Here is a 25,171-nt window from a genome sequence, read left to right as displayed (position 1 = left end):
ACTTCCATGGGAAACCAGCAGGAAGCACCTGGCTCCTGGCTTCGGATCAGCGCAGTGCCGACTGTAGTGGCCATTTGGGGAGTGAACCAATGGAAAGAAGACCTTTCTTTCTCTCTCTCTCACTGTCTATAACTCTACCTGTCAATAAATAAATAAATAAATAAATAAATCTTTAAAAAAACCCACACCACTCTTGAGGCCTCTGATCACTCCTCCACATCCTGGAATTCCCTGTCTTTTTCCTGTCTCTTAAATCTTCCTTCATAGAGCTTAGAACCATTCCTCAAACCAGATTACCTAACTCTTTGCTTATTATCTCTCTGCCTCGCTAGAAAATAGGCTCTAAGAGACAGTGATTTTTTAAAAAATACTTATTTACTTCACAGGCGGAGACAGAAACACACACATTAACCCAAAGAGAGAGAGAGAGAGAGAGAGAGAGAGACAGACAGAGACAGACAGGGAGAGAGAGTATCAGACAGTTCCTGCCCACTAGTTCACTTCCTAAACACTCATGATAGCTGGGACCGAAGCCAGGAGCTGGAACCATAATGCAGTCACCCACATGGGTGGCAAGAACCCAATCACTTGAGCCATCAGTGCTTTTTACCAAGGTCTGCCTCAGCAGGAAGCTGGAATCAAACCCAGGCACTCCAGTGTGGGACATGGGAGCCTCAACTACTCAGCTAAATGCACATTCCCAAAGGTAATGATTTCTGATTGGTCCTTCTAGTACAGAGCAGAGATTCCACAAATGCTTGTTGAATTACTGGCCATGATCTGAGACCTGGTTCTCTCCTAGGTAGAGCTTTGATACCATCTATGTCTTAACTGGAGTCTACTCCTCTTCTTCTCTTAGGGAGAGTTATTCATACAAGTAATCGATCTCATCCATCATAGAAGGATCTTGTTAGATTTGCTTCCGGGGGAAATCACCGTTGGACACTTTGGTTTACCCTAGCCTACTTTCAGGCTGTTTCCTGGCAAGGAAGAGAAGAAACAGGAGAACAGGAATCTTACAAGCTGTGTTCTGCTTCTGCTTCTTACAGACCGGGCTGTGTGATTTACATGTGTTTTAGCTTCATCCAACATAAAATGAACTTGATGGAAAAGATGATCTCCAAAATTTCCAACTTCAAGTTAAGTAGCCTATAGACAGGAAGGCTGTGTTTAGATACCAGAGACAGAAGTTCAAACCTTAGAGTTGCCAATATATGTTGTAGAACAGGAAGAAGAGAATCAATTTTTTTTTTTGTTTCACTGCTGAAAAATCAACACATGCCAAGCATTGTGATATTTTATGTACGTAAATTCCTCATCCACAAGTGTAGAAGCCCAAGGGTCAGAGAGGCTAAGTGATCTCCGTACAGCAAGCAGATGACACTTGTTGGATTCATCTCAAGCCCGTCTGACTCCAAAGGCTGTAGGTGCTATTTCCCCTCTACCGGGTCTTCCAACCTGGAGGCTCATCAGAATCAAGGAGGAACAATTTCAATATAGATTCCTGGACTCTACATCAGATCTACTGAATCAGAATCTACATGTGTGTGTGGCGGGTGGGGGATGAGGGGCGAGTGTGGTAGGAAATGAAGATTTAAAAAGTTCCTAAGAGGACTGGTGTTGTGGTGCACTGGGTTAAGCCCCACCTGTGATGCCAGCATCCCATATGAGCACCAGTTGGAGTCCTGGCTACTGCACTTCTAATTTAGCACTCTGCTAATGTGCCTGAGAAAGCAGCAGAAGATAGCCTAAGTGCATGGGCCCTGGCATCCACATGGGAGAATCAGATGGAATTTCAGGGTCCAGGCTTCTGCCTGGCCCAGGACCAGCCATTGAAGTTATTTGGGGAGTGAACAAGCAGAGGGAAGACCTCTTTCTCTGTCACTCTGGCTTTCAAATAAATAAATAAAATATATATTTTTAAAAAGTTAAAAAACAAGGTCCCCAAGGTCAGTCTGATGACTAGCTAGATTTTGGAATCCTGTACTATATAAGTTCTACATATACTCACTCTCCAAAGAACAAGAGGTACGTGACGCAAGAGATCCTTGTTGAAAAAATCCATCCAGCAGCAGTGCTAGTCCTGCTGGAGGACTATTGTTCTGGGTTAAAATGATCGGTTTATATGTTTGTTCCCCCAACAAAAAGGTTTACTCTTCTCGTGTTATAGCTTTACTTATCGTTTGATCTGGTACAGTGTCTGCCAGGCAGTTCCTACTCACTCATTGTTTAATTAATAAGAGAAAGAAGCTGGATAAACATTAAACCTCCAGCCAACTCTCAAGTTTTGTTGCTTTCCACTCATCCTGCCCTTTACCTGGAAATGTTTCCTTACAATAAATGTACTGCACGACATACATCACACTATGTAAGCTCTTAAAGAGCGCTGGAAAACAAAAGTGAACCCCCACAAGGGCTAGCTCTGCGAGAAGAGTGGACTGCAGCACACTGAGTGCACAGAACAGAATGTGGAGGTCAGAAACCACTCTCGGCTCACGGGTGCTCTGTTTAGTCAACTTCAGCAGAATATTTGTTAAACTGCGCCATGTATTACATCAATACTTTGTGTCTGTCCTCTCCACTAGATAAGAAGCTCTCTGGGAAGCAACACACTCTGGAAACAAGGTTCTTAACTTGGAAAAAGAGCACACATCAGAATATATATGTGGCCGGCGCCGCGGCTCACTAGGCTAATCCTCTGCCTTGCGGCGCCGGCACATCGGGTTCTAGTCCCGGTCGGGGCACCGGATTCTGTCCCGGTTGCCCCTCTTCCAGGCCAGCTCTCTGCTGTGGCCAGGGAGTGCAGTGGAGGATGGCCCAAGTGCTTGGGCCCTGCACCCCATGGGAGACCAGGATAAGCACCTGGCTCCTGCCATTGGATCAGCACAGTGTGCTGGCCGCAGTGTGCTGGCCGCGGCGGCCATTGGAGGGTGAACCAACGGCAAAAGGAAGACCTTTCTCTCTGTCTCTCTCTCTCACGGTCCACTCTGCCTGTCAAAAAAAAAAAAAACAAAAAAAACAAAAACAAAAAAAAAAAAAAACAGAAAAAGAATATATATGCTAAGTGTCCCTCTGGCCTCCCCTTTACATTTACACCTTAGGACCAGAAAGTGGGATAAATCCTTTGGGTGACTGACATGCATGTATATGAGGATATTTCAAAAAGTTTGTGGAAAATGAAATTTAAAAATAAGTTCATTTTGGTGCAAAAAATTTAAGTATGTGTATATAGGGATCTTCAGAAAGTTCACAGAAAATGCACACTATAAAAAAACCTATGCATGGATTTAAAAAACTTTTTGCACCAAAATAGTCCCTTTTTTTAAAGAAATTTATTTATTTATTTATTGAAAGGCAGAGAGACAGAGATAAAAAGAGAGCTTCCATCTGCTCGTTCATTCCCTAAAACTAGGACCCTGGAACTCCATCTGGTCTCCTATGTGGGTGCAGGAAGCCAAGTACTTTAGCCATCCTCCATTGTCTCCCAGGCACATTGGCAGGAGGCTGGATAGGAAGCAGAGGCAGGACTCAATTCCAGGACTTCCCGTAGGGATGCAGATATCCTAAGCAGTGGTTTAACCCATTGTACCACAATCCTGCCCCAATAAACTTATCTTTTGATTGAATTTTCCCACAAACTTTTTGAAATACACACAAACACACACACACACACAAAACCTCTGTTGCTGCAGAAATGGAGTAGACGTACTCCACATTCCTCCTGTTAAGTATAACTAACCTTCTAGATGTCACTTATAAAGCAAACATAAGAAGACTCTGAAAGGCAGAGCGAAGCAAGCAGACTGGCTGGGGACCTTATGACCCAAGGAGTTCCCTGGGATTTCTTTCTGTCTAATACATCCCAGGCATAGAGCTGAAGAAGCTGGCAACCTGGAAGCATCAACAGCTGCATACACAAAAAGCCCCAACAAAAATAGAAAAACCTGCTCTTTCTAGCCAAAGGACCAGGAAAGGACAACTTTGCAAGAAAATAAACTTTTGGACAATAACTGCTCTGCTCCAGCCAAACACTAGAGAAAATAGTGTGGCCCCAGCCATTTCGGCAAAGGCTAAGCCGGGAGCCTCAACTTCCACTTTCAAGAGGCTGTAACAAGGCACCCACAGATGTGGTGGAATAAGGCCATGCCAAGATGGCTGCTGGCAAACCACCTGGGAATCCACCTGGCAACAGAGCCTGCCTGGCAGCAGGCTATGATTGGCTAGGGCATAAACCACCCCTTGACCAGATTGGCTGCCTCAGCTATATAAGCTGCTGTAGCAACTGAAATAAATGAGTCTGAGGGCTGCTCGCCTCTGGCCTGCTTTCACCTGACTCCCAGGGTCTGTGTGGTGACTCAGAACCTCTTGCCCCCACTGTGCTCCTCCTCTCAGAATGAATCCACCGCAACACACAGAGGCAGGGGCAGTGAGGGAATTCCATTCCACCAGTCCTGAGGATGAGGCTCCTTCCCACCTGACCCCACGTGGAGAACCAAACCTTCCACTCCCACTTGACAAATGGAAGGCAGCCCCTCTCCTTTCCCAGTGGGGTGGTGTCAGATGAGGCCTCATGAAAAGTTAGGACTTTCACTGCTGTGCAGTAGTAACATGTCTGCCCACACTGCAGTGTCTGGAGGCCAAGCAGGGAGCTGGAACACCCACCTCCAGCCAGAGTAATGGGGAACCCTCTCCCTCTTCGGTTACTCCACTTGCAGTAATGAGATAGGGGCCTCCCTTCTATGTGAGGAGGAGTGGTATTAGAGAAAGCCAGACAAAATAGAAGACCCAAATACAAGTCAGAGTCTCAGAACTGAACAAAATGTCCAAGTTTCGGTAAAAAACAAAACAACCACTCAGCACACCAAAAAACCAGGAATAACTCAAACTGAATGTCAAAAGACATTGACTCAACACTTGTCAATGCTAAGATGACAGAGATGTTAGAGTCATCTGATAAATACATTAAGGCACCACCAATTGCAACATTTCAATGAGAAATTATGAAAATGCTTCCAACAAATCAAAGGACAGAAAACCTCAGGAAAGTAACAGAAGATACAAAGAAAAAACAAATGAAAATTGTAGAACTGAAAAATGCAAAGAAAAGAAAAAGCTCAGTGGATGGGCTCAACAGCCCATGGAATGGAGGGACAGAGTATCTGTGAGTTGGAAGACAGACCAATAGAAATTACTCAGTCTGAACAAGAGAGAAAACAAACAAACAAAAAAGTTAACAGTGGGGCTGGTGCTGTGGCACAATGGGTTAACACCCTGGCCTGAAGCACCGGCATCCCATATGGGCGCCGGTTCTAGTCCTGGCTGCTCCACTTCTGATCCAGCTCTCTGCTATGGCCTGGGAAAGCAGTAGAAGATGGCCCAAGTCCTTGGGCCCCTGCACCCACGTAGGAGGCCCCGAAGAAGCTCCTGGCTTAGGATAGGCACAGCTCCAGCCGTTGCGGCCATCTGGGGAGTAAACCAGCGGATGGAAGACCTCTCTCTCTCTCTCTCTCTCCATGTAACTCTGACTTTCTTTAAAAAAAAAAAAAAAAAATTTAACAGTGACTCAGAGACCTGGGGAACTAAAACAAAAGCTCTAAAAATCCTTTAAAAATCACCCAAAAACACAATGGCTGAAAAGTGCCAAATCTGGCAAGATACATAATTCCATATATTCAAAAATCAGGGCAAACCCCAAATACTATAAACCCAAAGAAATTTATACTCAGACACATTATAATTAAATTTCTAAAACCCACAAAAAAATCCTTTAAGCAATCAGAGAAAAATGCTATCTTGCCTATAGATGAAAAACAATTCACATGACAGATTTCTCATCAGAAACCACATAGGTCAGAAGAAGTTGTATAATAATTGTCAAGTGCTGGAAAGAAAAAGAACTATCAACGCAGAATCCTCGACCCAGCAAAAAATGTTCACTGAGTTTGAAGTAGAAGTGGACATGGTCAGGTGAAGGCAAACGAAGAGATTTTGTCACCAGCATCTTACTGTGAAGGAAGAGCTGACAGAAGTTCTCTGAGTGGAAAGGAAATTGTTGTAAAGAGGAAGCCCAGAACGCTGGGGAGGAAGGAAGGACGCGGCAAGCAGAGAGATGTGAGCCCAGCAGATCCGTCTGAGCCTCGAGTCTTCTCAGTGTGCTGGGCGTTTCAAGGACAGATTACCACACTCTCTGGTGTGTTCCAAATGCGTGTAAAAGACATTTTAAAGACAATTACATTACAAATGAAGCAGGGTAAAGAGCTATTAAGGGGAGCAAGCTTTCTATATGTCATAGCACTGCTACAGCTAAGCTATATATACACATAATGTATAACCTAAAGGAACCAGTAAAAAGTCTACATACACTCATATGTACATAAAGAGGTACGCTAACAATACTATATTAAATCAGATGTACTTCTAAAAATAGTTAAATAATCTATAGGAAGGGTAAAAGAAGAAAACAGAAATAAAAAGAGAACAAAAGGCAGACTTAAGCTTTAATTTAAGTAATAACCATATTAAATGTAAAAGATCTAAATATACCAATATATAGCAGGTGTTTGGTGCAGCTGTTATGACGCTAGTAGGGATGCCCTGTCTCCTGTGGGTGTTCCTGGGTTTGAGTCCTGGCTCTGCTTTCGATCCAGCTTCCTGCTAACGCATATCTTGGAAGGCAGCACGCGTAGGTCCCCGCATCCATGTGGAAGGTCTGGATTTTGCAGAGTGATCCACAGAAGGGATGATCTCTCTCTCTGCCTTTCAAATATAATTAATTAAATAAATGGCAGATTGTCAGAGTGAATTTAAACACAATCTAACTGTATACTGTGTATAAGAAACTCACTTCACACAAACAACATAGGCAGGCTGAAAGTAAAAAGATATTATGTAGACAGCAAAGGTGCTTAACAGATACAGATACAGTAGTCTTCAGAGAAAAGAAAATTACTAGAGACAGAAAGGAACAGCATGTAAAGTTAAGGATAAATCTGCTAAGACATAGCAATCCTAAATGCACATGCATAAAATAACAGCTGCAAAATGTGTGAAATAGCAAAGGCCAAAACCACAGGTACACATGGTGATTTCAACAGCCCCCTCTCAACAGCAATAGAACTAGACAGAACACCAGCACAGATACAGAATCCAACACCAGCACCACCAGCGACAGCTCTAGACAGAACACCAGCACAGATACAGAATCCAACACCAGCACCAACCAACTGGATCTGTGACACTTACAGAACACTCCACTGCACAAGAGCAGAACACATATTCTCTCCAAGTGCCCAGAGAACATATGCCAAGACAGACTGGAACCTGGACCATACAACAAACTCCACAATCTCAAAGAAATGAAAGAATACAGGCTATGGTTCCCAATCACAATCGAATATTAACAGAGAGATAACGGGAGAATCTTCAAATGCCTGGAAACTAAATAATACATTTCTAAATAATCCATGGAACAAATATATGGAAATGAATGAAAATACAACAAATCAAAAATCTGTGGATTCAGCTACAGCCCTGCTGTCCTAAATTTATAGTACCAAGTTACATAAAAAAGAGACAGTTCTCAAATCCAAAATTTAAACTCCCACCTCAAGAGCCTAGAAAAAGAGCAAAATGGATCCAAAACAAGCAGAAGGTAGGAAAGAATAAAGATCAGAGCAGAAACTAACAAAACAAAAAACAGAGAAAACCGATGAAACACGTGGTTCTTTGACATGGTCCATAAAACTGACAAAGGTTTAACAAGACCAAGAGGCGGGATCTTCCTCTTTCTGCCTCCTACCTTCTTCTGCTCTTCCTCCCTGCCCTGCACCCTGACCACAGGAGGCTCCTCCTCTGCTTCGAGCTGCCCAGTGGACCCTCTTCAGCCACAGCAACACCCCCAGTTCTTCCCTGGCCGACAGGTCCCCAAGTTAGGTCACTCACACACCAAATACAACTGTAAGTGCTCTGTGACAGCTGTTACAACGTAGAGTTTAGTAACAACGACAAGCAACCAAGCCTCTACTCCCTAGCAAGTCTTGCCTCTTCCCAGCTCACTTCCAGCCTCCCTTTCCCCCTCTTATCACTCCAGCCTGCTGTCCTGCTGCTGCTCGTCACCCCAACAGCGGCCTGGACCTGCTATTCCCTCCGCCTGGAACCACACCACACCGCCCGTTCTCTTCCTTCTTCCAGGGCCCTGACCAAATGTCACCTAATGAGCGGGGCCTTCGGACTGGCATATATATCAGATTCCTATCCACTCAAGGAAGCACATGTCTCATCACTCTGATCTACCCTGATTTTTATTCAAGGCACTTACCACTTTCTGGCTTGTGCTGTACCTACATGTTTGGCTTTTTATCTTCCCCAGTAGAAGGTAAGCTTTCCAGGACATGGATTTTGTTTATTTGCCTAGAGTAGTGCTTCAAATTTAAGTGCTCCAAAAAGATTTGCTGCATGAATGAATGAACCACTGGCCCGGGAGCCAAGAATTTAGGATTAGACATTAGATAATCTTGATTTGACTCCTGTTCTGCCATTTCCTAGCTATGACGTAATCCTGGACAGGTTCTTTTCCCATGTTTTAAGTGTTCTCATCTGTCGATCAGTGGTAATAATTTTTACTCCATAGGAATGATATCATGATTTTAAAATGCATGTAATGTGCTGAGCTCACTATGAAAGTGCTTTCTTTATGACACTGTCACTCAATACAGAAAGACTGAAAAGCCCGGTTGTCATTAGGACTAGATACTGACTGGTTTTAGTTCCTTCAATTCTCGTTTATGAATTAATTCAATCAGCGGCTGGCTTCAGAAGTATAGCTAAGGTGCAGGCTCTTCCTCCCACTCTTGGCTATGTTATCTCGCATGGATCACTTAACAGAGCTTCAGTTTCCCCACGTGTTAAATGGGGCTAATATACTACCCACCACCTAGCCTTGCTGTGTGCATGAAGAGTTACCATGTAAAAACAAAGTTAAGCATAAAGCAACTGTACATGTTTCCTGCTTCCAAGGGCTCACTATGGCAGCCACGAGGATGGTGACTAGCGTGGAGGAGGGGCAAGTGCATCTAAGCAAAGAACTAAACAGGAGCAAAAGCCGGCGTCAGCTAGGAGCGTGTCTCCTAACCGGGGTCTGCCCTCCACTGGGACCAACATTCTCGAAAAGCTAATCCCTCCCACCACCTTCGTGGTAGCCACACAGACAAAACTTCTCTGCTGTCTGGTCCACTGGGAATGTAAGATTTCCTAAACAAGTGTAAGGGTCAGAGTTCCTGAATGAAGGCTCAATTAAGAGCCAAGAGCACAAACGTGTTTCATGCGGCGGCGCTGTCACACTCAACGTCAGAAATGGACGCTAAAACCTGGTCCTAAGGCTGAGTGGGCGCTCAACAGGTGAGAAACCGATCGAGACCTAAAGCGTGGAGACGTGAAAAGGGAACGTGGAAGGCTTAGAAGAACCAAAAAGAGCAAGGCACGTACGGAGGAAAAGTGCGGCCCGGGGCCTGCCAGGTGAGAGAGGAACCACCCCTCCCAACCCTGACCACGGTATTGCAGCCTTAGTGTCCTCGCTGGAAGCCTCTCAAAAGGCTCTCTACCTCTGAGCTCCCTCTCGTTCCCGCCACTCTTCCCTTACCTCGTCTTCCAGCCTTTCCCTGACTCTCCCGCCTCCTCCGCCCCGCCGGAAGTGACGCGCTAACTAGCGCGCCGTACCGCGCCAGAAAGGTTCTGCGGAGAGGGAGAAAAGGTTCCGGTGAGACTCACTGCGCAGGCGTGTGGGCTCTGGCGGTCAAAGCGCCTTCCGGGGGCCGAGGAACTGCGCTGCCTGTCTTGGCCCGTCTGCTTTGAAGTTCTCTGTGCGAAGTTCCGAGAGGCAGCGATCTCCTAAGGAACGTTTTTCTGCAGCTCCGACGCCGGTCGGTGCCCCAGCCTCTCCAGCCCTTGCCCTTTGACCCCGCTCGCGCGGCGGGGTGAGAGGTCGGGTGGCCATCTTGTGGCGGCGGCGCGGGCGGCTGTTACTGCGGAGACCCATCCCACCCCCGCCCCCACCCCCACCCCCACTCCCGCTCCCGCCTCGGCACTCCGGGCCGGGTGTCAGCCGGTAAAGCGGCCCGCAGTCTGGCAGCTGAGGCCCGCGCCGCGTGCCGTCGCTCTTCTCGCCGCACTGGGCGGCCCAGGCCGCTCGCTGCCGGGCCTCCGCCGCCACCATGTCCTCCTTCTCCGAGTCGGCGCTGGAGAAGAAGCTCTCGGAGCTGAGCAACTCTCAGCAGAGCGTGCAGACCTTGTCCCTGTGGCTCATCCACCACCGCAAGCACGCGGGACCCATCGTCTCCGTGTGGCACCGCGAGCTCCGCAAAGGTAGGCGCCCCCTTCCCCGCCCCCTCGGCCCTCGCGAGGGTCGTCCTGTCTCTCCATCCACCTGCCCCCGCTCCGGCCCCTTTAGCTTCCTCATCGGCCCTTGCTTTTCCAGGCCTGGGCCTCTCTCTGATCGCCCTTCTGAGACCAGGGACAGTATTGTCCCGGTTTCTGGAAGAATGCAGCAGGGCCTGGGAAGGTTTAAGGTTCCTAGCTGAGGTTTCGTGGAGCAGAGCTTAGGTGCAAAGATTTGCAGTTTTCCTCCTGACACTTAATGCCCGTCGGTATCTCGGCTGCAACGCTCGGCGGAGGATGAAGGGAACTGGCTCTGGTCTGTTGGCGGCCAGGCCCGGCCTGTGCTGGGCATCGGGACTAGAAGCTGGAGAGCTGTGCAGTCAGGCTGCCTAGATCCAACCCTGCCTGATGCCGGGTGAGTTTCCTTGTTTCCCATGAGGGAGACAAGGGCAGCTGCCACTTCACAAAGCCTTTGCTCCATGCCAGGCACTGAACTGAGGCCTTTGTCTGTATTCTCGGGCTGAGCGGCCTGTGAACTGGGTAGCCTCCCTCTTAGAGAAGTCGAGGGGCCGTTCCTCCTCGGCTACGCTGCCTGTGCAGCTGCCCTGGGATCCAGGGCCTGGCACGTGCACGGAGTTGAGCTGCCTCTTGCCAGGCACTGAGTTGGACATGCGACAGCATGGGACTGGCACCTGCTGACCCCAGCGGCTTCACCTGTCTGGAAGGCAGAGGTGGTGATAACAGAATTCCTCTGCCTGTCAGGAATGGGCTCCCACGTGCGGTGTCCTGGGGAGTTCTAGAACAGAAGAGAGGCCGCTCGGAGCTGTGCTGGACCCCTGTGTGCAGTAGCCGTCCGTGGCACAGGAAGTGACTGTGTTCTCTGCCACCCTCTTTTATAGATGAGGACACTGAAGTAGCTAAGTGATATTTTCAAGGTCTTTGAACGGAGACGGCTCAGACTCTTAGCAGGCTGGCAGACGCCAAACTCCTGGGCTTTTTCAGGAGACAGTCTCAGTGCTCCAGCGGCACCTCCAAATGTGGGCTGCAGTGTGTGTGGGGGGTCCTCTCAGCCTCTTGGGCAGCTGGTGCAGAGAGCCTGGAGCTCCCAGAGCCTCCTTCGTGCACCCCACTGTGCCATCCGAAGACTATTTGTAACATCTGAGATATGGAAAGAGGGGGAACCACCTCCATCCTGAGTCCTGCTGGGTAGGATCTCCTTGATATTACTTTTGTGAAAACTAATTGATTCCTCACTGTACTTATTTGACTTACTGAAAAAATGACAATTTAGAAGATGCATGGGTTTAAGAAGTTATGAAACTCCTTTATCTCTCGTCACACAGGCTAGAGCTCTGTGTTGTAGATAGGCTGGCATTATTATCCCCATTTTATAGGGTAGAAGGTTAAGATACTGGGAGAGTCAGTGCCTTGTTCAGAGGCGGCGTATACCTGGACGTGAGCTCAGGATGGTCTGATGCCAAAACTTGTACTTTTCAAGTCCCCAGTGCCTGGGTGCCCTTACTAAGGAGGCAGTCATCTGGTTCTTCCATTTAGTAGAATCAGTCATCGCCTCCACCCCATCACTTGGTTGTGTCTTTTCCGTCAGATTGTGTTTGGGGCAGAAATTAAACTTTCTTGTTTCTCTGTAATGCTGCATCATTTAGCAAGGTGCCTGCCTGTCACACAGTTAAAGAACAGCTTAAGTGTTAAATTGTGGTCCCTGATACCATTTTGAGTAAAGGATCCAAACAGCACTGACCAATACAATTTTCTGTGACTGTAGCAGTGTTTTATATCTGCCCTGTCTAGCAAGGTACCTGGTTGTCACATGGCTGTTGAACATTAAAATGTGTGACTAGGGAGTCAATGTGTGGTGTGGTGGGTTAAGCTGTCACTTGCGACACCAGCATCCCATATTGGAGTGCAAGTTTGAATCCCAGCTACTCTGCTTCTGATCCAGCTTCCTGCTAATGTGCCTGTCAAGGCAGTGAGTGATGGCCCAAGTACTTGCGCCCCTACAACTCACATAGGAGACCTGGGTGGAGTTCCTGGCTTCAGGCTGGCCCAGCCCTGGCTGTTGTCATTTGGGGGATGAACCAGTGAATGGAAGAGTGTGTGTATGTGTGTGTCTGTCACTATGCCATTCTAATAAATAAATAAATAAATAAATTTTTAGAAAGTGTGACTAAGGAACTAAGCTTTAAATAAACCGAGTTGAGAACTCAGCCCCAAGTTTTGGTAGCCAAAATTCAGGTGTTCAGTAGCCATATGTGGTTGTTACTGACACTGTATGGAGACCGTGCAGAGCTAGCAGACATCAGGATGCAGCTGTCTGATGGCCAGGCTTCCTTCATGAGCTGAAAATGCAACCCACACTAAAGTAGGAAAAGAATTTGTGCCCACATGTTCAAATCCACTGGTCCCTTGGGTTCTAACCCACCTTGCGTCCTTAAGTGTGAATGTTGCTGTCTGTGGTCAAGTCATTTTCCCCACAACGATGTTTGACGTTCACATACTGTCTCTTGAATTGTCTTGAAAATCTTTACAAGATTTACAAACAATTACTTTTTTTGGATTAAAATACTACTTCTATTTTTTGATACATTTGATCTTCCTTTTATTTCTAAACTTTGTCTTGTTTATGTCGTATCTCTTTTCAAGAAACAGTTTATTTGGAGAGGGCGTATGCGCTACAGAGAGCACGTCCATTCATTGGTTCCGTTGCCAAATGTCCACAACAGCCAAGGCTGGGCATTTCCAGGAGCCATGGGCGGCAGGGACTAGAGCTTTTAATTTTTTTAAAGATTTACTTTTTTATTTGAAAGGCAGGCATAGATAATTTCCATCTGCCGGTTCACTCTCCAAACACCCACAGTGGTTGGGGTTGGGCCAGACCAAAGCCAGGAGTGGGCGGCAGGGACCTACGCACCTGGGCTACTTTCTACTGCTTTGCTAGGCACATTAGCAGGAAACTGGATTGCAGATGGAACAGCTGGGACTTGAACCAGTGCCCATTTGGGATGTCAGTGTGCCACAACACTGGCCCCGGGACTCAGGTTTTTGAGCCATCATCTGCTGCCCCTCAGCGTGTACATTAGCGGGAAGCTGAATCAGGAGCAGAGGTGGACTGGATCCCAGGCACTCTGGGATGTGGGCTTCCCAAGTGGTGGCCTAACCTGCTGTACCACCATGCCCTAACCTAGTTCTTCTTTTTTTTTTTTAAAGAGGAGAGGAAGCAGGGTGGGGGGGGGGGGTCTTCCATCTGCTGGTTCACTCCCCAGTTGACCACAATGGCTGGAACCGTGCCAATCCGAAGCCAGGAACTTCCTCCGGGTCTCCAACACAGGTGCAGGGGCCCAAAGACTTGGGCTATCTTCTCCTGCTTTCTCAGGCTGTAGCAGAGAGCTGAATGGGAAGTGGAACAGCCAGGACTCGAACCAGTGCCCATATGGGATGCTGGCACTGTAGGCGGCAGCCCTACCCTCTATGCCACAGCACTGGCCCCCTTATTTCTTCTTGATATGCTTTTTTCTTTCTATTTTCTAAGAGGAATTAAAAAAATTTTTAAGTATTTATTTGAGAGCAAAATAGAGACAGAGGCAGAGTTCCCATCTACTGGTTCACTCTCCAAGTGTTCTCAACAGCTGGGGCTGTGCCAAGTTAGAGCCAGGAGTTGGGAACAGCATTCCAGGTCTCCCACATGGGTGACAGGAACCTAATTACTCGAACTCTCCCCACTACCTCCCAGAGTCTGCACTGGCAAGAAGCTGGAGTCAGGAGCCGGAACCAGGAATTGAACTCAGACACTTTGATATGGGATTCAGGCATCTTAACTATTAGGCCAAACTCGTGCTCCTTAGGAATAGTTCCTCACTTAGCCCTTTAGGCTGTGTTAAGTAGATCTTCTCTCTTTATGCACTAGTTGGGGTGCAGCGCTCTCAGATGAGTATTTTTTTACTGGAGTTTTGTTTCTTATATAAGTAAATAGACCTTTTTTACCTCCAGATTACTTTAAGATGTTCTCTAGATATCAAAGCCAGACAAACAAATGAAAAGTTTTGATTAGCCAGTTGTTTCCACTTTCTTAACAACTAGTTCAGCCATTTTGGACTGGACATAGGTATAGGGTAAAAGGATCAGTTTTGTTGTATTGGAAAGACATCTGAACTGTGAATTGTGGCTCAGTTGTATTGTTGTGTATTGTTGACTGTTCAAGTGTTCTAGGGTTTTGTCATATTTCCTTTACACATACAGTGCTTGTGTTAACTGTTCAGGATGCTGCATGTAGAGGAGTATAGTTTTATCCTAAATAAATCTCCATTGTTAAGTTCAGGGATGATTAAATTAAGTGGTGTTGTGGATAGTGGAAGCCTTGACTCTTTTTTTTTAAGATTTATTTGTTTATTTGAAAGGCAGAGTTACGGGGGGGAGGGGGTCCTTCTATCCAATGGTTCACTCCCCAATGGCCGCAATGGCCGGAGCTGAGCCAGTCCGAAGCCAGGAGCCAGGAGCTTCTTCTGGAGCTTCTTCTGGGTCTCCCACACGGGTGCAGGGGCCCCAGGACTTGGGCCATCTTCTGCTTTCCCAGGCCATAGCAGAGAGCTGGATTGAAAGTGGAGCAGCCGCGTCTCGAACCGGCGCGCATATGGGATGCCGGCAGTTCAGGCCAGGGCGTTAACCCGCTGCGCCACAGCGCTGGCCCCAAAATCCTTGACTCTTGAGCCTATGAAATATCTTACTTTTAATACTGAAGATGGGTCAGGTGTTAAATGTCCAAGTTGACATTTCCAGTATAGACATAAAATATGTAGTATTTGAAAAGCTTCACTTAGTCATATTGATGTTCTGTTTTATTTTTGAATTTGCTAAACTTGATGGCATTGTAGACATGGTAGTTTTCCTTACTGGAACTTCCTATAAAAAGGTTTGTATTAGGAAAACAAGCTCTTGCAATAATCATACTTTCCCTGCAATGATAGGATACTGTTTGCACTTTGGTTCTCTTTTGCATTGTGATTACAACAGTTAAAGATAGCTCCAGGTTTTCAGTATTCTCACCAGTTGGCCATCTAAACTAGGTTGTTACCATAAGGTTAATACAACTCAGGATACCCATATTTAATTTTATGAGCATTTTAAAACATCACTTTAAACTATAATATGCTTTAAAAATCTTGTTTTCAACTTGGATTGTTCTCTGTAGCTACATTTTAAAATGTCAGCTCCTTTACCTGCTGTGTCAGAACTAACACATGCTGTGTACATGTCCAAAGAAACAAAGAAGAGCTCCTGAGACAGACAGAGCAAGGACTAGTTATTCAAGTGTGTGGACGTTGACAGAGCGCTTGCTTGAGTTTTTCAGATACTTTAGTATTGGTGAGAACCTAATATTTTGAAATATCTAATTATGTTCTTATTTATTTCTCTTCAAAGAAAACTGGGACCAAAAGTGGTAGTGATGTAATTTTATAGTTGAGAAGTTATGTGCATAGAAGCCAGGAAATTCAGTAATGTTCCCCCAAGCAATTGTAACTCAGGCATGTTACATGAGGTTTTTATGGTTTAATATATGATGCCATATAGAGTAATAGGATATACTTCATTTTGTATATGTAAGAGAGAAAAATTACAGTTTTTGTGGGAGCTGTAAATTTGCATATCCAGATTTCAGATGTATGTAAATTTCCAATAATAATGTAGCATTAATATATATTTGTATTTGAGATAACTATCTGTGGATGCATCTAGAGCGTCTTGAATTGTAAGATTGATGTCATTGGCTGTACTTACTGGAATGCCAAAGAGAGAGCCTCAGCTAAGGAGCATAAATTCAAGAATTTGTTTCAAAACTGAAGCCTCACTTAGTCTTGCATTCTGGAGCATTTGACAGTTAGGAATGACTTAGACATGTTCATCCGTGCGCTGAAGTAAATGAAAAACTTGGTGTTAGATTAACAAAGAAATGAAAATGATCAATTTTTTTTCTTTTCTAAAATTGTATTCTAGACCTATTATGTCAGATCTCTAGGAATTCCTTAAGTTTTCTAGTTTTTTTTTTTTTAAACATACTTATGTGACCTCACATAGACTGCCTTAAGTTCTTTAGGAGAAGCCTAGAGCAAAAGAATTGTGAATTGAGAATTTCTTTGGTATAAATTAAATTCTCTTTTCTCTTTTTCAGCCAAATCAAATAGGAAGCTCACTTTTCTGTACTTAGCGAATGATGTCATTCAAAACAGTAAAAGGAAAGGACCTGAATTCACTAGAGAGTTTGAATCTGTCCTTGTGGATGCATTTTCTCACGTTGCCAGGTATGTTTCTGTCTGTCTGGTTTTAGAATGCATTGCCTTGTTCACCTTTTATATTTTCTTTTTCTGTGATAGCCTTTGTAAATTGACAGCTCCTACTTCTAGCTCTGTGGAGGCCAAGATATGACTTTGTGTTTTGCTCTTCACTTAAGAACTGTCTCAGAAATGTCAACATTTTGATACATTAAAGAAATTCAGCCTAATACTTGAAGCATATCTTTTCTCCCAAAGGAATTCATTTATTGAATTTATTTCTTGAGTATAGTGTTTTCCTTGGTTTGGCTGAGTTGTCTCATTTGCTTATGATTAAAAAAAAAGCTAAGTAGTCTGAGAGTAGTGCATAATAAACCTCAGCAGCAAGAAATCAGTCGCTTATACCGTGCTCACTCTTCAGATGTCGAGTTTATTGAAAGTGCAGTCATTACTGTAACTGCAGGAGTAGTAAGTATAGTGTGGAGAGTTAGGTGTTTGCTTGTTGAATTGCGCTAAGTCTGCTGCTGTTGTGTTTTGGGGCAGAGAGAACTGAGCATAGAACATGCATGTAGCTGATATCATACATCATCCAAGCAGGCATCAGATTAAAAGGTTTATAAATCGTTTTTATGCACCTGAAAACAAAAACTTGTGTGGACACAGCTGAGGTGCCATGGAGGAGCAAAGAAAAACTTTTTTTTTCAGTAGACTATGATGTTTATAAGAAAACAGGTTAAAAAATAAACCTACTTGCGAAAGGAAGCAGGGAATGGAGAATAGGACTCAAGTGGGTTAAACAAAAAACTTGTTCCAGGGTCTGAAGTGTAAATGAAAGACCTTAAATGTGAAATTAAGCCGGTACTCCTTGAATTATTTGAAACATCTAAATGATGCCGGCGCCACGGCTCACTAGGCTAATCCTCCGCCTTGCGGCACCGGCACACCGGGTTCTAGTCCCGGTCAGGGTGCCAGATTCTGTCCCGGTTGCCCCTCTTCCAGGCCAGCTCTCTGCTGTGGCCAGGGAGTGCAGTGGAGGATGGCCCAGGTGCTTGGGCCCTGCACCCCATGGGAGACCAGGAGAAGTACCTGGCTCCTGCCATCGGATCAGCGCGGTGCGCCGGCCGTAGCGCACCAGCCGCGGCGGCCATTGGAGGGTGAACCAACGGCAAAGGAAGATCTTTCTCTCTGTCGCTCTCTCTCTCTCACTGTCCACTCTGCCTGTCAAAAAAAAAAAAAAAAAAAAAGAAACATCTAAATGAATAAAATGAGAAACTCAGGAATGCTATCTAGCTTTCTAGAGATGAGAAAAGATGTGTTTGTCAACTACATAGCTGGTTGTTCTTTGGATGAACTTGAACACTGAATAGTAGAATGTGTTATTAACTTGAAAAAATAATTATGAGTGAAGTTAGAATATACTGCTAGAGTAGATATCTGGAATTATGGTTAGAGATTTTCTTGTTTTGATAAGATGTACTTCACAGCTTGTTGGGCATTAGAGAGAAAGCTCCCGTGTGCTGGTTCACGCCCCAGATGGCCACAATGCTAGGCCAGGCAGAAGCTGGGAACCTGATTACTTGAGCTATCACTGCTGCCTCCCAGAGCCTGCAGAAGGCTGGAGTCAGGAGCTGGAGCTGGAATCAGATCCAAGTACTCTGATGTAGGACACAGGTGTCTTAACTGCTCATCCCACATGTGTTAACTTCTTGGGACAAAGTTTCCAAATTGATAAAAGGGGATTTCATCTATCTCATTAGTTATTGTGAAGCTATTGTAATATGACAGTATGTTGGAAAGTGCACAGTTCAGTTTCTCATCTACTTTGTTGGCTTGATCATTGTGTACTAAATTACAAGCTCCTTGAAGGGAGGGACCATTCTGTTTTGTTGTTTGCTATCCCAGGCACCTAGTAGTGTGTGGCACAGAGCTGCTGGGCTGTATAGTTTTAGGAAATACCATTTATATAATCTTTTATTTTTTTTAAGATTTATTTACTTATTTATTTGAAACACAGAGTTGCAGAGAGAAAGAGTGAGATCTTCCATTAGCTGGTTCACTCCCCAAATGGCCACAACGGCTGGAGCTGGACTGATCTGGAGCCAAGAGCCAGTAGCTTCTGGGTCTCCCACGTGGGTGCAGGGGCCCAAGGACTTGGGGCCATCTTTCATTGCTTTCCCCGGTGCTTTAACAGGGAGCTGGATTGGGAGTGCAGCAGCCGGGCCTTCAGTTGACGCCCATATGGGATGCTGGCTATGCCACAACGTGGGCCCCTCCTGATCCTTTTATTAGAATAGAAAGTCCAGCAGCTACTTCAATCCTGACGTACCTTATCAAGTAGGAATGGCCTGTTGCATGCTCTTTGTACATGTTTTCTATGGCCATTTGATGAACAAGGATAGTTGCTCCGTTATTAATGACCATATTGATTAGGAGTATAACCCCCTGGCTTCTTACCCTTCCCCCAAACAAGGCAGAGAAACCTGCCATGTTCATAGTGTACATTTGATTCTAATACCAGTTTAACCATCCAGATTGCAAGCTTTGTTTTCCTCACAGTGCTGCCTTGTCTTTTTTTTTTTTTTCTTAGTTCGGGGGCAATGGCATGTCCTTTTTCCATCATAAATATTTGAGTGCCCTCTGTGTATCAAGGGCCTGGGTCAAGTACTGATCCAGGCTCTAGGGGAACAGCGGTGAATAAGGGAGGCAAGGACAGCTCACTGAACATGATGCTTCAGGAAATCAGTGGCATGCACATAATAAAAGGAATTTTTTTTTAAAGATTTATTTATTTGAAAGTCAGAGTTACATAGAGAGAGAAGGAAAGGCAGAGAGGTCTTCCATCGGCTGGTTCACTCCCCAGTTGGCCACAATGGGCCAGAGCTGTGCCGATCCGAAGCCAGGAGCCAGGAGCTTCTTCCAGGTCTCCAGTGCAGGTACAGGGGCCCAAGGACTTGGGCCATCTTCTTTTCCTGGCCATGGCAGAGAACTGGATTGGAAGTGGAGCAGCCAGGATACAAACCGGTGCCCATATGGGATGCCAGCACTGCAGTTGGCGGCTTTACCCACTCTGCCACAGCAGCAGCCCCAGAATGATGTTTGAGAATGGATCCTCATCCAGCCAGTATAGCTCAGGAAGGTCTCTACACAAATGATAAATGATATTTGAGGTAGTCACGTAGAATAGAGCAGCTATTCAGAAGTACCAGTGGTAGATGTAATCTTGGCCTCGTAAGAGAAATGGAAGAAAGGCCAGTATGACTAGAAGAACATGTTAGCAAAAGGGAAAGTAGACAGGCACCAGTTGTGTATACCATGTCAGCCTTGGGGAGAGTTAGAATTTTATTCTAATGGATCCTTTGAAGACTTTTTTTTTTTTTTTTGACAGGCAGAGTGGACAGTGAGAGAGAGAGACAGTGAGAAAGGTCTTCCTTTACCGTTGGTTCACCCTCCAATGGCTGCCGCGGCCGGCGCACCACGCTGATCCGATGGCAGGAGCCAGGTACTTATCCTGGTCTCCCATAGGGTGCAGGGCCCAAGTACTTGGGCCATCCTCCACTGCACTCCCTGGCCACAGCAGAGAGCTGGCCTGGAAGAGGGGCAACCGGGACAGAATCTGGCGCCCCGACCGGGACTAGAACCCGGTGTGCCGGCGCCGCAGGTGGAGGATTAGCCTATTAAGCTGCGGCGCCGGCCCCTTTGAAGACTTTTAAGCAAAGGAATAATATATCCCAACATATATTTTACAAAGATCGCTTGGTAGGCATTTGGCACAGTGGTTGAGATGCCACTTGAGATATTTGCATCTCATGTTGGAGTGCTTGGTTTTGCATCCTGACTCTGCTTCCATTTACAGCTTGTGAATGTGTACCCTGGGAGGCAGCAGGTGGTGGCCATCCACCTGCAACTCCCAGACTAAGGTTCTGGCTCCTGGCGACAGCCTGCTCCTGCAGTTGTGGGCATTTGAGGAGTGAACCAGTGGATAGATCTCTCTCTCTCTTCCTTTCAAACAAAATTAAAATAATAAACAACATTTATTTTAAAAAGTAAAATGAATTGATCTATCTTTATAAATGCCTTGGTGTGGAGAATGGATCGTAAAGGGCAGGAAAAGATAAGGACTTGAGTTTGGAGGGGATTGCTGAAGTCCAGGCAAGCTGTCATAGGGGCTGGGATGCAGAAGCTGTAAGAAGATAGTAGGAATTTGCATTTATTGAAAGCTTAAAGTTGTAGATAAATTTCCTGTCTGTTTGCCGCCCTCCCCCACCTCCATGTAAAACTGATAAGATCTGTGGGAGTTGGGTAGAGGCTGGTAATGAGGAAAGGCAGAAATCAAAGATGGCTTCTAGGCCAGCGCTGTAGCTCACTTGGTTAATCTTCCACCTGCAGCGCTGACATCCCATATGGGTGCCGGTTCTAGTCCCTGCTGCCCCTCTTCCAGTCTAGCTTTCTTCTGTGGCCCGGGAGGGCAGTGGAGGATGGCCCAAGTGCTTGGGCCCCTGCACCCACATGGGAGACCAGGAAGAAGCACCTAGCTCCTGTCTTCGGATTGGCGCAGTGCCGGCCATAGTGGCCATTTGGGCAGTGAACCAATGGAAGGAAGACCTTTCTCTCTGTCTCGCTCTCTCTCTGTCTGTAACTCTACCTGTCCAAAAAAAAAAAAAAATCGAGGTTTTTGAAATAACTGGATGGCTGCTGGTGCCATCTATTGAAGATAGGGAAAAGATTTGGTGCAGGAAACCAAGCATTCTGTTGTGGCCATGTTCTATGTGAAATGGCCAGGAGATACTCCAGGGGGTGATGTCAGATAGGCAGAGGGATAAAATAGTCTGAAGCTTAGTAGAGAATGGGTCTCTGGAGATATAAATGTGGACGTTATCCCCAAATGCAAGGTGTTTATTCTTGTATTGTGAGTGTACAAGACCACTCCCAGGTTGCTTGAGTTCCTAGAATTCACAGTCGTGATTTATTACAGTCAAAGACTATGAAGTCAGCAGAAGGAAAAGTTGCACGCAGTGAAGGCTGGAGGACTCGGGTTTGAGCTTCCAAGGGTCTTCTCCTAGTGGAGTCGCACAGCATCAGATGACAACATGCGTGAGGTATCATCTACCAGGGAATCTCATTGCCCAGGGCCCAGAGTTTTTTAGTTGGGGTTGGTCACGTAAGCATCCTCTGCCAAAATTCCAGGCTCCCAGAAACAAAGCAGGTGTTCATTTTGAGCCTTGCTCACATAGTTTAGCTAGAGTAAACTGCCTGATCATTAGGAAATGGCAGGATCCACTCATGAACTCCCGAGTTCTCCAGTGTCAGCCAAGGACTGGCCTTGTCAGTGAGCCCTCTAAGGGTCCTTGGCTTTCTGTGGACTCTTCTGAATAGTTGCAATGGAGCATTTCTGCTTCAGCTTCACGTGAGCTGCTACTGAAAGTGCTGGAAATAGTTAGAAAAAACTCCTGCCCCTAGCCAGCCTGCTGTGGGTGGGATAAGATGGAAACACACAAATCAGAGTGGTTGTTCCAAAGACCTGCAGAGGAGGAAAAGGCCTCACAGGGCTGGCTTGGCAAGGCCCAGGGCATCCAGCCAGCACTTCAGCAGCAGTTATGTTTTTGGGTATATAATACACATTTTTCGCTTCTTAAGGTCAGTGATGCTAGCTGTATTAGAAAAGTGAGCAGTGATTGATTGTATGAAAAATCAGAATTAAGATACATACTAAGTGTGTTGGACATAGGTAATTGATGGCAAAGATTTTTTAGTGATTTTTCACTTAAAGATGTGTCATTTTAGGGTGGGGTTAATACAACTTGAAAAGATAGCTCCTCTGTTATAAAACATTCTTGCTTTAGTCATCTCTGATTCCAGGTACTAGTGACTTTCAGTTCAGTGGAGTTATTTACTTCCAAATCTCATCAGTAAAAAGTTGAAGCAAAACACTGACTTAACTCTAGTACTAAAAGAAACGATCTCCCTGGTGAATTGCATTCACTAATGAAACTACAACTCCTTTTTGGCGTTAGCTTTCACAATGAAAACCTTTGAAAATGTGGATTGAGTATCAGTTTCCACTATATAGCAATGTGGCACAAACTGCTCAAAACCTAATCTTTGAGTCCCCAGGAAAGGTGGAAGTTGAGTGGGTACTGTGCCTCTCCCCTCCCTGGCAACTAAATTCTTTTTTTTTTTTTTTTTTTTTTTTTTTTTTTTTTTTTTAAGATTTATTTATTTGAAAGACAGAGTTACAGAGAGGTGGAGGTTGGGGGGGGGGGGGGTCTTCCATCCGCTGGCTGCAAGGGCCAGAGCTGAGCCAATCCAAAGCCAGAAGCTTCTTCTGGGTACAGAGGCCCAAACACTTGGGCCATCTTCTACTGCTTTCCCAGGTCATAGCAGAGAGCTGGATGGAAAGTGGAACAGCCAGGACTTGAACAGGTGCCCATATGGGTTGCCGGCTCTGGAGGCAGCGGCTTTACCTGCTACGCCACAGCTCTGGCCCCAGCAACTAAATTCTTGATAAAAATTTGTTCTCAGGATTGGTGTCTCTTCCTTTTAAGTGAACAGAGAGAATCTGCAGAAAACATATTTTATGTTAAAAGTACCAACCAGTTAATTAGTTAATTAAGTTCTGATTAGTTGTGATTTAGTTATAATTACTGTTTCTCTAAACCACACATTTGATTGCATCGAGACTTCCTGTTGCCTGTGGGCCACATGCTTAAAATGACATTCAGGGCCCTCTGTAATTTAATTTCATTCTATCCTTCTAGATTCTTCTGTTCTTTGCACACAGACATATACTTCAGCTACCTGGATTATAGCTTGTCCTCTCTCTGCCTTGTTGTGTTTTTGGAGTTCCTTCAAAGGAGAGGAGATAACATAACCAAAGGCACTTGTACAAAAAGGAACAGTTTCTGAGTAGAAAGTACCCATGGTTGAGTGTTACTAGAGTGTGAAGCCCCAGGGCAGGTATGGAAAGGAAGTGAGGCTGCAGAGGTCTGAGGAGCTACTGGATCAAGCGTGAGAAGTCAGGGCCTAGGCCTTTTTCTTTGTATTCCAAACACAGTAAGCTTTCATTGATAGAGCTGGTAAGTGCTTAGTTGATTTCTGACTTGAATGACCTTGATGCATTAGGTGATTGTTGAAAGTTAAGTAACTGTGTGGGCTGCTGAAACATACATGAATTTTTTTTTTTTTTAATCAAAAGTTGACAAATACTGTGCTTGTTCTAGGAGATGACAGGTAAATCCCTTCCCTAGTGGAAATTATGTTGAAACCGGAAGTTAGACAACAAAGAAGCTAAAGGATAAGGTATATGGAGAAAAATTTAGTATGGGCAGTGGGTGTGATTTCCAATGTGGAGATGAGGGAACCACTCACTGAAAAGGAGGTGGGTGACTAAACTTAACACCTGAAGGAGCAGAGGGGCTGAGCTCCGTGACCCTGTGGGAAACGTGGGTCCTGGCAGGGCAAACTCTTAGATGCAAAGGCCTGAATCAAGACCAGGGTAGCTGTTGTAGTAGGAAGGAGGGAGGGAAAGAGTGGATAGTAATTGAGACCGAAGAAATACTGGGTATGGTTGAGAAAGACTCTGAGGGCTTTAGAAAGATGTTCACATTTATTCTGAGGGAGAATGGAAAGAAACATTGGGAGTTTTGCATAGGAGTGACATGATCCGCTTTAACACAACAGCTGGAAATTATGTTTTTAAAACTTAAGGACAGGAGTAGAAGCAGGAAGACTGATAATAGTGATTCAGTCAAGAGATAGCAGTGGCTTGGACCAGTGCATAACAGAGGAGGAGGTGAGATGCAAGTCATTTCTAGACATTTTAGTCCTTTGATTCCAATTCAGTAAAATTTCCCAACTACTGATTGCTAAGGAGTACCAGAGCAGGCCGAACATTATCTGCATGGAGTGTTAACATGAGTTTTGCAGTGTCGGGTGGGAAGAATTCCATCTCAGTTGAGTTTGGTATGGTGTCTTCTTGAAGTTCCTCCTAATGATTTTTGACATAAGATACAAAGATGATGAAGTATCTCTTTTTGATTATGGTCACTGCATAGAAGATCATTGACATCTAACCAGCTTTACAAAACAAAACAATCCACAGTAACAGAATGGGTGGCGAGCACATTCATGTTCCATTCAGAAAGTCTTCTCCCACTCTTACTTGCTCTCTGACACATTATGGTAGGCAGCTGGTTCACAGCGTGCTAGTTACAGTCCTCATACTTTGTTTTGACAGTGTCATGTCAGAAAACAAATTGATTATATAAATTTCAGATATAAATCACAGAGGTTGCATTGTTCTCAGTGTGTCCTAAGATTATTGGTTAGATACCTTTGAACATGGAATACAGACTTAGCCCTGAATTGATATAAGTAAAGTTGAATTATGAAGTTGAAAACAGTCTTGGCATTTATGTGTGTTCAATTATATTTATACTTGTAAAGATGTTGATATGTCAACACTAATGAATTGTAGTAAATTTTGTAGTTTAAACATTTGGATTTTTTAAAAATCTTTTTTA

At 45.1% G+C, this 25,171-nt stretch overlaps 2 protein-coding genes across 4 annotated transcripts in view; one reads left to right on the top strand and one right to left on the bottom strand.

Annotated features, from left to right (window-relative positions):
- The window catches only part of TTI1 (TELO2 interacting protein 1), a 50,783-nt gene extending 41,040 nt beyond the window's left edge, over positions 1-9,743 (bottom strand). For 2 of the 3 annotated variants that reach the window (XR_011379912.1, XM_008256008.4), the window contains exon 1: positions 9,638-9,743. The gene's annotated coding sequence lies outside the window, so the exon portion shown is untranslated. Of the gene's footprint in view, positions 1-6,543; positions 6,757-9,637 lie in introns of those variants that run through there. The other variant, XM_051845060.2, reaches the window with a different exon arrangement.
- A 465-nt stretch (positions 9,744-10,208) lies between these two features.
- The window catches only part of RPRD1B (regulation of nuclear pre-mRNA domain containing 1B), a 57,991-nt gene continuing 43,028 nt past the window's right edge, over positions 10,209-25,171 (top strand). The window contains exons 1-2 of the mRNA XM_002710771.5: positions 10,209-10,359; positions 16,553-16,682. Coding sequence (XP_002710817.1) covers positions 10,209-10,359; positions 16,553-16,682 — 281 coding nt within the window. The remainder of the gene's footprint in view (positions 10,360-16,552; positions 16,683-25,171) is intronic.

This window comes from Oryctolagus cuniculus, chromosome 11, assembly GCF_964237555.1.
Source record: "Oryctolagus cuniculus chromosome 11, mOryCun1.1, whole genome shotgun sequence".
Lineage (NCBI taxonomy): Eukaryota > Metazoa > Chordata > Mammalia > Lagomorpha > Leporidae > Oryctolagus > Oryctolagus cuniculus.
This window is presented reverse-complemented; position numbering and strand designations above follow the sequence as displayed.